Consider the following 14,168-nt stretch of genomic DNA (forward strand, 5'->3'; position numbering starts at 1 on the left):
TCTGCATTACACACTGCTTGCACTGATGCCTCAGGGGGAGTCTGAGTAATCAACTAGTGTCCATGCAGCTGGAATAGGGACAGTCACACTGCCGCAAGTGTATGCACGCTCTTAGAAAATTGTCTGTCGTCTTTTATTGCAGGCAACTTAATTCAGAACATGCACAGTAAGAATTCTGGTGGGGATCAACTCTTTAAATTTTAGATAAAACAAATAAGATATATATTTCTTCAGAGGGGCATTCACAAAAAGAAGTATTTAATTAAACTGCAGTTTCTCAGGAAAATTCACTTTTGCATCACAAATTCATATTTTCTAAGCAAACTGCTGCAAACACAACATCTGCAGGTATGAGAATCTATTTATTACCTTCTGAGACCTTTTCCTTTATGCTTCATTTATCTAAATTTGAGACAAATTGTGCAGTAGGGCAGTACATGAATGAATATGAGTCTCCTGCTCTCAATCATAAAGGCTATGCAAAGCCTAGCACTAATTAAATACAGCAGAATTTCAAAGATATTAACTACATCAGCGAATTTAAGTGAAGTATGTATAAAACTGTGCACAAATACTGTGGGGTGTTTTACATTTGATACATTGTAGCTATTAAAAACACAAAGACAGTGCAGAGGATTAGAGGGGAAGAAGGGGAAACTGTGTCAATGGCTGTTTAAAGTGATTTTTTTTTTTTTAAATGGAGTGGAATAAAACTTTATTAAAATTTACTGATTGTTTCTGGGGACTAGACAAATTCTGTCAGCAACATTTTTTTTAACTCTCCTGAAAATTCACTTTTGGATTTTTCAGCAGTTTCAGACTTCTTACAGCACGATAAATTATTTTTTTCTTACTTTTGACTTTATGACCTGCAGATGCTCTGGTTGTTGTTTTGGTTTGGATAAGAGGTGAACTTTTTTTTTTTTTTTTTGGGGGGTGGGGGGGGGGTGGGGGGGTGTTATTATTTCAACCTTATGATTATTTATGGTTATTTCTTCTTAGCTTTTGGAGTCCCAGAATTCCTACAGAGGAATGTAGTTCCTCAGCCAGCAGCACGTGTCACAGGAACAAAACAGCTTTACCCAAAACCTTCTAGTTAGTGTCTCATTTGACACACACACACACACACACACACATACACACACACACCAACAATTTTCAGATTTTACTCAACACAAAAGCACTCGCACCAACACGAGATGTGATCACAAAGTTTTAGGATGCTGCCACCGAGGGCTTCAATAATTCAGATTTAAGTTTGGCCTCTTCAGGGTCACCCGAGTGAGCAACTCTGGATCTCTTCTAGCTCTGCTGACCTTTCTAGATCGCAATGGACATTAGAGTTGCTCAATCCTTTTCAGTGTCAGGTTTGACCGAATATCCTGTGGACGACCATCACTGATAATTAGAGGATCGTCGGATCCACTGCAGTTTCCACATTTTCCAAACCTGGAAGTGATGCATCAGGTAAGGTGTGGAGAAGGGAGTGTGCTTCTTGTTTTGTGAGATTAGGCTCTGTTAATTTGTACCCAATGATGAAACTGACAGGACAGTTTAACTGTAACATTATGAGGCATCTGTGGGAGAACATTAAAGGCCATGTCCTAAATTTGGGGAGAGGGGCGGCCGTCATTGTGTGGTAGATACACCATGTGGTAGATTGTTTTGGCCTTGCATTCATTAGCCACCCTGCTCCTCAGATTTAGGGAGCACATTTTAAAAATACACATTAAGCCATCACAGAGTGGTAATAAAAATGCTTCCAGAGAGCAATTTCAAATTAGCACAGCAGGAGATGAAAGATGTGCAAAAGTGCACAAGGAAGTGACCTTGAAGAGCAGGTTGGCCATATTTTATCTAGGTATGGTTTGTGATTCATAAGCTTTATGATTGCACCTCGTACAACACTGTGTTCATCTCACACACGATCAGTCAGTCGTACATAAATACTCTGCTGTCAACCATATACAGGGGCACGTATATATTTTCTTTCAGCCTCACAAAAAAATAAACATGGACAAAGTTCAGGCACAAAGTCACATGGAATTGAATCACGACAAAACGAAAACCTCGCACTCACTGAAAACTACCACACCATCCAATTAAACAGAAGGGATATGTAAGAATGATAATCATGACAGACGACAAAAATGAAACCAATCAAAACCAAAGAGATGTCCGGGAGAGGTCTCGTGTATCCATATTTGATGGTCAACCAGCTAATTTAGCTCTTAGCACTGAAGCTTTTAGAGGACTTTAAAGGCAAACAGCATGTCATGATAATCAGTTGCTTACAGATGCTGAGGTAAGTGATGATTACTGATCAGTGTTTGCAAGGATTAAAACCAGGGTAAAATAATAAAAGAGGAAACTCACAGCACACCAAACACAGTTCATGGTCGCCACAGTAACCCGCCATGCAGTTGAGCATGGTGAATCAAGGCAACGGCCCAAACCCCCCCCCAAAAAAGAAATAAAAAACCAAACTGCTAATGGCAACCATCACAGGCAATATCGCCACAGCAACCAACCAACCAACCAACCAACACAGGCCAATTAACTTACAACGCAGTGAGAAGGAAGGGGAGGTAGTAGGTTTTAGCGGTTGCTAGGCAACTGTACCCATAGCGACGCACGTCTTCACCATATATGTATGGACGGGACAGTCTTGACAGTGGTGTGGCGTTTTTTTGTTTGTATGTTTTTTCTCGCTTTCTCTCAGGAAAAATGGCACATATGGCACAGCACAAAAACAATAAAATGAAAGTAAAAAGAAAAAAATTAATGAGGGACAGCAGTAGGCATTCAACCCTGTGATAGAACACTGGTTAGACAACATTTGAACCCATTAAAAAAAACAACTAAATAAATAAAATAAAATGAAATCTACTTCTCAATACAGAGTGAGCAAAAAAACAGAACAAGCCACTTTTACACAACAAAAGGTATCTTCTGATCTTGTTTCAGACTGATGGTATTCTTAGTGCTTTCACCTCATTAAAGTTAATCTACTGTAGGGTTATTGACTTCTTCGGTTCCACATGAAAGACAGCCATTTACCCCCCAATTACATCCACTCTGTCTCCTTAGCTTGCACACACAGTTCCAGCTGTCTATCAATCCCTCCCCTGAGCTTCCTCCTCCCCAAAAAACTCCTCAAATGTGTCGATATATAGAAACTCACCTCCTTCAGTAAGGCCTGTTGGCATCCTTGGGCCTCTTAAGCTGCACTTTCAGTCTCTTCATGCCAATCTGGAAGCCGTTCATTGCCTGGATGGCAGTCTGGGCGCTGGATGGGTTGTCGAAACTCACAAACCCTAAGAAGAAAAAAGAAATAAAAGGTAGTGTTATATCACAGCAGCATTTCTTTCTGTGCAGGAAAGAAAGAGACACCTGTGACCGTCAAAGTGACTCACCAAAGCATTTACTCTGATTGGTGGCACGGTCGACGAAGACCTTTGCAGAGATGACGTTTCCAAAGGGCAAGAACATCTGCAGTATCTCAGAGTCAGTGAACTCCTGTGGCAGGTGGTAGATGAAGATGTTACAGCCCTCGGGACCTGTACACAAAGACAGGGCAGCCATAGAGACGCACACAGGTTAAGCGGTCAGTGAAAATGGCAGTTTTTTCCCTCTGTTTTCATATAATTCTGTGCCAAACTACCTCCAGCTACACAGACTTTGTCTGCAATCTTTATGTCATCCTTTTTTGTGTGCATATTAAAACATACAGATTTAAGGAGCAGTCTTTACAGATCTGATTTTTTGCTGCAACACACCAATGTGCTTGGTATAAGTTTATTATATATCATTATTTTATATAATAATTTTCCCAATGAGCCTGTGTGAACCGTACCACATAAAGGTTGCCTGATGAGTCTTGATTTCTGCTCTAACTTTCAGTTGGTAGGTTTCCAGTGTACCCATCTTCTAATGGTTGCTTCCAGCAGGATCACACACTAGTTATAAAGCTCAAATTATAAAATGGGTGGAGTTCAGTGCACTCAAATGACCTGCCAGATCCCAGTTCAATAGAGCGCGTCTATAGGAGACTCATCATGGATGTAGAGCTGACAAATCTGCAACTGTGGGATGCTATAGTGAAACAAATTTGAGGAATATTTTACTAGCACCTTGCTGATTGTATCAAATGAAGAATTAAGGTAGCTTTGAAGGGTAAACACGGTCCAAGCCATTATTAGCAAGGTGTACCTAACAAAGTGGCCGGTTTAAATTTGTGGTAAATTAGCCAAACATGTAAAACCCCATTTTGAGTTTACCTTCTCTTTGCTGCAGCTGCTGTGGCTGCTGAGGTTGCTGGGCCACCAGCGTGGGCTGGTGAGGGAACGGCTGTCCCACCAGGCCATAGGCAGCAGGGTAGGTGGCTGATGGAGAGGAGGAACAGGTGAGCCGAGAGCGGTGGCGATGCAAGCAGAACACTGCACACTAATCATTTTTCACTTAAAACATCTGACAGAGCTGCACCCCCACCTACAGGTTTGCTAAAACTGGGCTATGTTTTGCATAAAGTTTGTGATGTGTGACTCACTTTATAGTGCTGGAGGTTATTTACACTTTGTAATATATGTGCATGTGTTGACTTTGAATGAGAGTTTCTTCTTTGCACATGCAGCAGTTCTGACATCTAAAAGGTACTGCAGCTGCATTTGATTGTAAGTTTGTAATTTGCATTCATAACCTGAAAAGGTTCTTACTAAAATCTAAATCTACCAAACAGAGTCCAACAATCAGATCACATCAGTTAAAGTTTGTAATTGTCCCTGTTCTAACACAAACAAGGACTTCTCTACCACAAATACATTTCTATAAATACATGGTTATTTATTAAGAATTTATTAAGTTATATTGGACATGCGTGCCACTGTAAATCCTGATTCTCACCTGTATAGTGCTGCATGCCTGTATAAGCTTGCTGCAGGGGGTCCAGCACAGGACTCTGAGCTGTAACACAGCCAACATGTGGTTAACGACTTAAAGCATAGAAAAAAAAAAATCATGAATGTTATTTGATATATTTAATGTTATATGAATGCTACACAAGAGGTTTGTGAATCTGAGGATACAGCTATAATCTGTGTAGGATGCGATGCCTGTACCTTGATAGGCATGAACCCCATTAGTGTACAGGGTTTCTGTAGCTGGCTGGCCGTTGGGTGGTGCTGGCACAGAGGGGTAGCTGTTCACTGCGATTGGTGGAGGCAGAGCAGGAACGGGTGTAGCTGCGATGGAGGGTGGAGTGCTGGTACCTGCAGATGATTTCAAAGTAACAGCATTAATTTCTATTTTATAGGTCCTAGAAACACAGTGCCCGCCCCCCCAGTTTGGACACTGTTAAATATAAATAAAAACAGAATGCAATGATTTGCAAGTCTCATAAACCATTTGCAGTGGAACATACAAAACATCTCATTTTTGAACTGAGAAAACCATTTTAAGAAAAATTTGTTTTGAATTTAATGGCAGCAACTTAACAAAACAGGTGCAACAAAAGGATGGAAAAGTAAGTTGTACTAAAAAGTAACATTTCACAACAGGCTAGTAGGCAGAGTTTCTCAGGAGATGGACTGACAGAGGTCTACAAATTGAGGAACAATTTCAGAACAATGTTCCTCAACATAAAATTGCAAAGACTCTGAAGATCTCATGATCTACACTACATTATATCATCCAAAAAGTCTGGGAATCTGGAGAAATTTCTGTGTGCAAAGGACAAAAATCAGCACTGGATGCCCATGATCTTTGGGCACTCTGGCACTGCATTAAAAAAGGCGTGATTCTGTCATGGAAATCACAGCACGGCCTCAGGAATACTTCCAAAAATCACTGTCTGTGAACACAGGTTAAAGCTCTATCATGCAAAGAAGAGGCTTGTTGTGAACATGATCCAGAAACACTCATCTTCCCTGGGCCAAAGCTCATTTAAAATGGAAAACTGGACTGCTGAGCAGCTATAATCCTCCATCACACAAGAATGAGACAGCATTCATCTTCCAAATGTCCAACAGCTGGTCTGCTCAGCTCCCAGATGTTTATGGACTGCTGTTAAAAGAAGAGGGGATGCTACACAGTTATAATCATGGCCTTGACCCAACTTTTTTGAGACATCCTGCTGCCATCAAATTCAAAATGAGCTTTTCTTTCTTAGAATTTGTACTTTTTACACAGTTTAAACATTTGATACATTTCATTTGTTCTACTCTAAATAAAATATGAGTTTATGAGATTTGAAAATCACTGCACTCTGTCTTTATTTACATTTTACACAGCGTCCCAACCTTTTTGGAAGTGGATTTGCGGTTACTGTGCATGAAAGATCTCTATTGTTTCAGTGGGTGAGAGGAGAGTGGTGATGTCACGTACTTTCACGCACCAATAGAAACCTCTGACGCAAATGTAATGACAGCTGTTTGACTGATTAGTTACTTTCAATCAAATTTGAGGTTTTGTATCATCGTTACATAGAAACAATTCTTCAAACAGAGTGAACCATAGCCAGCAGACTGTTACCAGTTTTCAGAAGTCTTAAATAAACCACGCAGCAACTTTAAGGGTTGAAAATTTTGAATCTAACGACCACTTAAGGTTGGTTTCAAAAGCAGGTGAATCGCTCGCTTATCCTGGCAATTTCCACCTTTATTTAAATATACAGTTTATATATAAACTGTATAAGTAAGTGAAATACACCTCCTACTCCTATTTTACCTTAAAAAGTAAGAGTTAACTTTGAGACAGAATGAAAAAAAAATACAGAATAGATGTGTGTAATTTTGTCCTCTCTGGTCCACCTCTCCTTGTATATCCGCCCTCATACTTCAGGCAGAAATCTAATCAAGGCCAGACATCTCTGCCTCTCATTACCTGAGGACGGGGTGATGGATGCAATCGGCGTGGCAATGATGCTGCTGGGGTTGAGGGCAGCGAGCTGCTGCATTTGAACTGCAGCCACGGTGGCAACAGGAGAGAGGTAGGCCGACTGCGCCACCAAGGCCTGCTGCTGCATCAGCTGGAGGACAGAGAGAGAGATGCTGTGATGGATTGAGGAGCAGGAGTCGGGAAAACTGACATTTAGAGTAAGTTCGGAGTCCGTGTTTCGCTGTGCAGAGGCCATTAGTGTGTATTCTCAGACTTCTAAAGTACAGAAACACCAGCAGACTTTCAAAGCATGAAGACGCTGTGCAGAGGCTCGTCATCAGACATTTAGTGAGCGATTTGTGCAGATTAGAAATGACTCACGTTGTTCAGATTTCCCTCATCAACGTGCTCCAATAATGAGATTCAGTCACTAAAATTGATGTGTTTAATATTACTGTGACATCTCCAGACCCGAGCCTCAATAAGAAAACAATAAGCAATATTTGATGATTGATGATGTATATTTTTTCCTCCTGTTTTTCACTATTATTAACATTTGACTGTTATTATTGTTATTAATATTGACATCAATCTAAATTACACAGACATTTATTTTCATTTACTGCGAAGCAAAATGTTCAACATTTCATCTCGTGGACTTCTGCAGAATGACAGAGGGCAGAGGTCACCAAATTAACAATCAATAATATTTATCAGATGAAATGAATAAGCAGTAATAGGCCCATAACTCTTCTTTTCCTGAAGTGTTTGTATTATTTTCAAATTAACTGACATTACCAACTACATCAGCTTGGCAAAAGGCTTGTTTATTGCCCTGTACACTTGTCTATATGGTAGTAAAATAACATGTTTTACTGCTTTTAATAGATGCATCTGCGACATCGGTCACTTTTATTTAGTGAATTGAAAAACGAGTTATAATAGGGACTCCAATTTGCCCCGTAGGCCTTACGTTGAAAATCTACACGCTCAACTCAGCAATCTAATAATTTTAATTCAATTCCATTCAATTTTATTTATAAAGCACCAAATCACAACAACACTCGCCTCAAGCTGTTTTATATTGTAAGGTAAAGACCCTACAAGAACACAAAGAGCCTGCAATAACATTTTTAACAGTAGACACATTATATTTGTTGTTTTCTGTATTCGTTTATTCCAACTGTTGGCTCTATATGATGTCAAAAAAGGTTATAGCAATCTTGAAAAGCAAAAAAGTTCCTGCTGCCCCAAATCATGTGATCACTTGGACAGTCAATCTGACTGAAAAAAAAGATTCAAAGATCAGAGTTAACACTGTTTATGCAAGAGAAAGGAGAAATGGAGAGGCAGCACAAAGCTGCTGTAATAAACTCCAGGAATTAAAATGTGAAGATGGAAATGAGTATAATAGGCTCTCTTTGACTTATTTATTTTAAATGATGATAATTATTATCTCCATTACTTATTTATCTAACTAATTCACCTAATAAATGGATCTCATTGGTGAGACTACGTCAGACCAGCCTCCAATAGCTTTGGGTGATCCCAAGGGACTAGAAGTGGGACAGATGGGGGACTGATGGGGGTTGTTCCAGAGTCTGGCAACCTCCCATGTGATGGCTTAAGTCAACAGTCTTACTTTAAAGGACGCAGAAATAAATAGGTGCTGTAGAGGGGGAAGAAAATATACTATAACGTTCCCAAGTATCAGTGCTCTGACCCATCCTGACTCCACCAGCAGTCATTGAGAACAAAAGAAAAGAAAAGAAAATTCCCTGTTCTTACTTAAATCCCTTTGTTTCTTATTTTTCTCTCTTGTTTTTGTTGTTTTATGTTTCCCTTCAATAAAACAGAAAACATGAATCTATATGTTTGAAGGGTACATCTAAGCACCGCAGAGCACTCTGCCTAGTGACCTCACTCATCGGGAAAAATCGCTTCCTGATGGTTATAATCCCTCATTACGATCAAATCATGGGAATAATTAGTCTTTAGTTCACATTGTGTGCTCTTCACCTTAGCTGTAATAAGGATTCATATTGACAAGACTTTATCGATACCCAGCGGCATTATTGATTCTGCTTATAGGTCAGATTCCTTATCGATTCCCTTACTGATCCCTATTCGGTTTCCTGCGTGGGAAGACTGTGGCAGCATCGAGAGAGCTGCTTTATTATCTCTGACTCTGAACACCGTGTAGAAACAGAAGGCGCGCATCTGACTCAGTCGTGCAAAAGCCACGAGTCTGACGTCACCGTTTTGCAACGTGCAACTGTTAGAAATACGCGCCAGCCCCGATAAGAGAAACTGACAAGCTTGGAATCAAAACACATTCAGTGGATTGGATCATTTCTTCATTCACATCTCTGAGCTGTAAACAAAGAATTTTATTGAACTACGCCTTCGTTTTTGTCTAGCTTCGAGCTTTACCTACAATTTCTCTAAATTACCCTTCCATTGAGCATTTTTTTAAATTTTGTTTTTATGTGTCCTATTTTCTTACTAAATTACAAACACATCAATCATGAGTAAAAGTCTCGAGAGGCCTCGTTAAACATCATAATCTGAACAACTGTAAATGAGGCAAATCTGAAACCATTTGCAGTAAATGGTCAATTAGCGACGATGACTTTATATTGTTATTTGAGATTTTTTTCCCCCTCTCAATTATAATCATCTTAATATCATATGAGACATCTCTTTTGGATTGAAATTTTGAGTATAAAATGCTTGAATAGAACATTACAACTCAAGCGTCTCTCGAGTAGCTTTTTCTTTTTTGTTTTTTTTGGAGGATTAAAGGATGATTTCTGTGCCTATATCTTTCATCGCACTAAAATAGCTCAAAGATGATGATGAGAAAGCCAGATAGAGAAAACAAAGTGCAAAGGATAGAGCATTAAAAGAAATTACACAAAAGAAGTTCACATTTGATATTTTGGGATCAAAATAAATCTTTTCAGCAACATGTTGTAGTGCTCTCATGACAGATAGTGTGTGTTTTGGGTGAGATGTGTGTGTCTGCAGGTCTTCCTCACGGCCTGCGTGTAGGCGTTGTAGGCCCCGAGGTGCAGGGTCATGGGACTGATGACTCCAAGCTGGGAGGCCACCTGCTGCATCCGTCTGAGCCCTCGCTCTTTCTCAGAATCTGCAAACTTTACCACCAAGCTGGACGAGGCGCCCTGCAGAGGAAAAGGCAGAAAAATCAAAACTCCATCTGTCTGATGCTTTTAACATCAACGCTCAACATCAGCAAGAGGTTAAAACACGCACAGTGGTAAGATTACCACTGTTACCACCACTACTCTGAGCATTTCTTACTGCATCCTAACAAAACTGGTTAGAATCCAATATTTTTACCTTACACATGCATTTTCCACAATGAATGCATCACTGAAAGTAGTGTCTAGAGGGATGTTTGTGGAGCTCAAGGCTAATGACACTGACAAAAGCGGTTTGTGCCATCATCAAATAAGATTGGAGGTTAGAGCTAAGTGAACATTTTAATCTGAAAAATAGATCTCTGAAAACACAAGATCGGAAATGATTGATTAGTAAAACTGCAAAAGGTTGCGAGGTAAACTTAGAAAACAAACAAACAAAATAAAACAAAAACAGACATTTATCAGTCCACAGTTTGACAAACCGATGACTCAGGCCTGCGGGTGCACAGCTAAATGACTCCAAAGGAAAAACACAGAGTACTCATTGAAGTAAAAAAAAAAAAAAAGAAGCCCAAAATAAGAAACTGATGGCTTAAATGAGTCACTGGAGCTGTTTAACTTCTATGTTCATTTCCCATTCTCCCTCACAGTGCATGGCTGCATGGAGCATTACACAGAGAAAGCTGCTGCCTCCACCCCCAACCCATCCAAAAAACCCAACCCCATGGCTCCATGACTGGAGTTTGCCACTTAGAAAGTCCAAAATGTTATTGTGGACTAACAAAGAAAACTTTGAAATGTTTCTGAAGAGCAGCCAGCGCTACTTATGTCCTAAAGAGACGATAATGAATACCAGTGAAGAGATGGGAAACCTGACAGCTTGCCATCACCGAGGGGGAAATAGAAATCCCATGTTTATTAAAGCCTCTCACACGATGGTGCCTAGGTGACCATCCAGCTAAAAGTTTTGCGATGCAGCAGAATGATGATAACAATAATCGAAATAGATCCTCTACAGATTCAAATAAAGGTAAAACACTCCTTGGAGTGACCGAGTTGGAGCTGAGACCGTACTCTAAATGAGTGAAATGACCTTTTTTATGCTTAAACTTAAACTGCCTGACTAAAAGCTACCAGAAAAAGCTACCAGACATCATCGCCACACATCACACAGACTTAAAATCCAGTAATTTGCCTAATTCTTTACACAAGTACATCGGTGTAAATATTTTAAGTGCTGTTATGCTCATATTTTTATTCTTGACATCTACTAGACCAGAGGTCTGCACTGTGAAGCAAGATTTTATCTTACCTGGGTGATTTCAGGGTTAAGCCTGAGTTTTCAGTACTGCAAAATCGGTTCACTTCTTTTCAGGGGTCCATCACCATGGTAACTTATTACTGCCAAACCTAACCTCCTCCAGATCAGAGATGAACAGGTGTGAAATCACCACCTACTGATCAATCAATTCTCTGAAAAGTAGCTTTGTCTTCCCCGAAAGATACCTCAAACCCCTGCAGAGGGTTTAAAGTTTTTCTTTGTCTTTCCCTGATGAGCAGGGAACTTAGAACTTTATCCAACATACTGAATGACTGGATTGTAATCCATCAGATTCTCTCGTGTCTGACATGAAAGAGTTGTGATATTTAAAAGTCTGTAAACTTACAGTCACCATCTGTGCCAGCTTTCTTTCCAAGCTAAACTTTATTAATACGGGAGATTTTTTCCAGTCTTATTGATTAAAAGTGTTTAAAGTGCACACTTAATACTATATTACTGGACAGCTCTTTTCTTCTCACACACAGTTATCATGCTGATTTCTCTGCAGCATTCTGTATTGTGTCGTTAACCTCTTTATATTTTCCCCATAGTGCGGTTTATCTCCCTTTGTGAAATTGTTACGTGTATCCATCATTGTGATTGGTCAGAGACTGCTGGTCCGTCTTCTATCACATGAACACGCAGGGAAAGCCTGGGTTAGCTTAGAAGTTGCTAACCACCTTTGTGTGATTGGTGATGCTAGGTAAAGTGAATGCAAATATCAGAAAAAAGAACTTGCTTCACAGTGCAGAGCCCAGCTTTGCTTGATCCATAGTCCAAAATAATCCTTATTTATGTCTTCCTTAAGTCTTCCTTTTAGACAACTTTCTGATTGGCTGGTTCTCACAAACAGGAGGTTTTTGTCTGAACATAGAGACCCAGAAAAGGTCTGAAAAATAATTGCTTGGATGTGTTGGATGGATGTGTTTAATAAAGGCTTACGTTCGTATTATTATTAGCTTAAAGTGTCCTGATTTAGACGAGCACATTTTATGATCCATTACTGACGTAAACTAAATAAACAAATAGGTTTATATTTTAATTCTGACGCCCTACATCAAGCCACACTGCAGTAAGACCTCCAGAGATAAATCATGACCGCATTTTACAAAGAGTGTGTCCTCTATTGTGTGTGAGTGTGTGTGTGGAGGAGGGGGACAGAAAGGAGAAGTGGTGACCATTAGCTGAGTCACCCTGTGAGTCTCTAAATGACTGGGTTTGGAGCATCTGAGTGCGTCTGCTGGGTTCATTTGAATTTGTGTAACCATGCTGCATGTGCAGCACGAGTGTGCTTGTGTATGTGTGTCAGAAAGAGTGTATTTTGTGGACTTACAGGTAGAGTACGACTTCCGTGAAGAGCGTTGATGGCGGCCTGGGCCTCTGCGTTGCTCTGGAACTTTACAAATGCACACCCTACATGAAATGACACATCATTAAGCACAGCCCCTCTCTCACACATACACACTCACGCACACTATAACAAAAACGCTTCCCTTTAAATATACATTAGAAGCCATCTTGCATCTAGCGTTTCATCTGTTACTGTGGCACCATTAAGCATGGTCCACAGAACATTCATTGCTTCATCAATCACAGCCCGTAAACCACCAAACGCATCATTAGCTATGACCAATAAAACCTACTGCACTATTAGTCGTGCCTCGTGCAGCAAACGCAGAAAAGTCAAACCTCTGTGTTTGAACTGTCGCGGACTTTGATTTACATGGAAAATATCATTAGCATTGTTGTTACTGACAATAGTCATTTATACGGTGGAGTTGCAACATGCTGCAAGCTTTATTCTTTGGATTTAAATACAAACGGTAAAACAAAGTCAGTCCACACTTCTACAGTCGTGACCTGGAATCTGGCTGCAACCAGTGGCTTTAAAGGATGCTCGACTAAAGGCTGCTTTTGTAAATTGTGGAGGGCATAGCTTGGCAAAATCATCTTACTGCTGATGATTTTATTCAGTGGGACAAATATGAATTATTGCTTAGGTTTTTAAGTAGCTAAGCCATCTTCGGTAATAGAAATAAGATGATACGACACGGCTAATTGCATCCATTTAAGCAATATTTAAGTATTTAAATGTTTAAACGATGAGGTTTCAGACTATTTAGAGTAGAGTAGTAGAGTTTGTGGACAGGGGAGGACCAGCAGAGAGTTTAAAAGTAAACACAGTCAAAATTCATATTTGTAGCTCTTTAAATGTGAGGGGAGAACAGTTTTTACCTAATCAACATAGATGGATGAATGTTTTGCTGCTAATGTGTTGTTTCTGTGAATAATACTGTACCTTTCTGTAATACGTCTGGCGTTTATCAACTAAACAAAGTCCAGGAAGTCTCGCTAGATATTAAATGATGCAGGGACAACCATGGAGACAAAGAGTGGTATAATAAAAGCAGAATAACATGTAGCCATTGCTCACCATAATTTTATATTTAGTAAGACTTCCTGGACTTTATACTTCCACCTGTTTAGCTGAGGAGCGCCGGTCAGCCATCAGGGCCTTGCATAGGTTTTCTGTTATCTTCACCAAAGATGTAATGTGCTTGGTTGCATTAGTTTGCCTGTTTGTTTGCTTGTTATAAGGATTAATCTAAAAATATGCGCAGATTTGCATCAATATTTTACCAGAGGCGATCCTTGACTAGAGTATGAAGTAATTGACTTTGAAAGTTAGTTCAGGAGTTTCTGAAAGGACTCTTGAGTACTGTGATGCAGGACATTTTCTGTCATATTTTCAAATATGCCACTCAAATGTGAAAAGAATAAAATAACAATGCTTCCAAAACTAATCC

At 39.8% G+C, this 14,168-nt stretch overlaps 1 protein-coding gene across 6 annotated transcripts in view; it reads right to left on the bottom strand.

Annotated features, from left to right (window-relative positions):
* The window catches only part of celf3a (cugbp, Elav-like family member 3a), a 36,131-nt gene that overhangs the window by 1,024 nt on the left and 20,939 nt on the right, over positions 1-14,168 (bottom strand). For 4 of the 6 annotated variants that reach the window (XM_085147571.1, XM_085147568.1, XM_085147573.1 and 1 more), the window contains 8 exons: positions 12,695-12,774; positions 9,915-10,058; positions 6,880-7,024; positions 5,118-5,267; positions 4,903-4,962; positions 4,281-4,385; positions 3,417-3,560; positions 949-3,317 (listed from right to left, as the gene is read on the bottom strand). In XM_085147571.1, the coding sequence (XP_085003697.1) occupies positions 3,190-3,317; positions 3,417-3,560; positions 4,281-4,385; positions 4,903-4,962; positions 5,118-5,267; positions 6,880-7,024; positions 9,915-10,058; positions 12,695-12,774 (956 nt within the window). In that variant the 3' untranslated portion in view covers positions 949-3,189. Of the gene's footprint in view, positions 1-948; positions 3,318-3,416; positions 3,561-4,280; positions 4,386-4,902; positions 4,963-5,117; positions 5,268-6,879; positions 7,025-9,914; positions 10,059-12,694; positions 12,775-14,168 lie in introns of those variants that run through there. The other 2 variants (XM_085147570.1, XM_085147569.1) reach the window with 2 other exon arrangements.

This window comes from Neolamprologus multifasciatus, chromosome 22 (assembly GCF_963576455.1).
Source record: "Neolamprologus multifasciatus chromosome 22, fNeoMul1.2, whole genome shotgun sequence".
NCBI lineage: Eukaryota > Metazoa > Chordata > Actinopteri > Cichliformes > Cichlidae > Neolamprologus > Neolamprologus multifasciatus.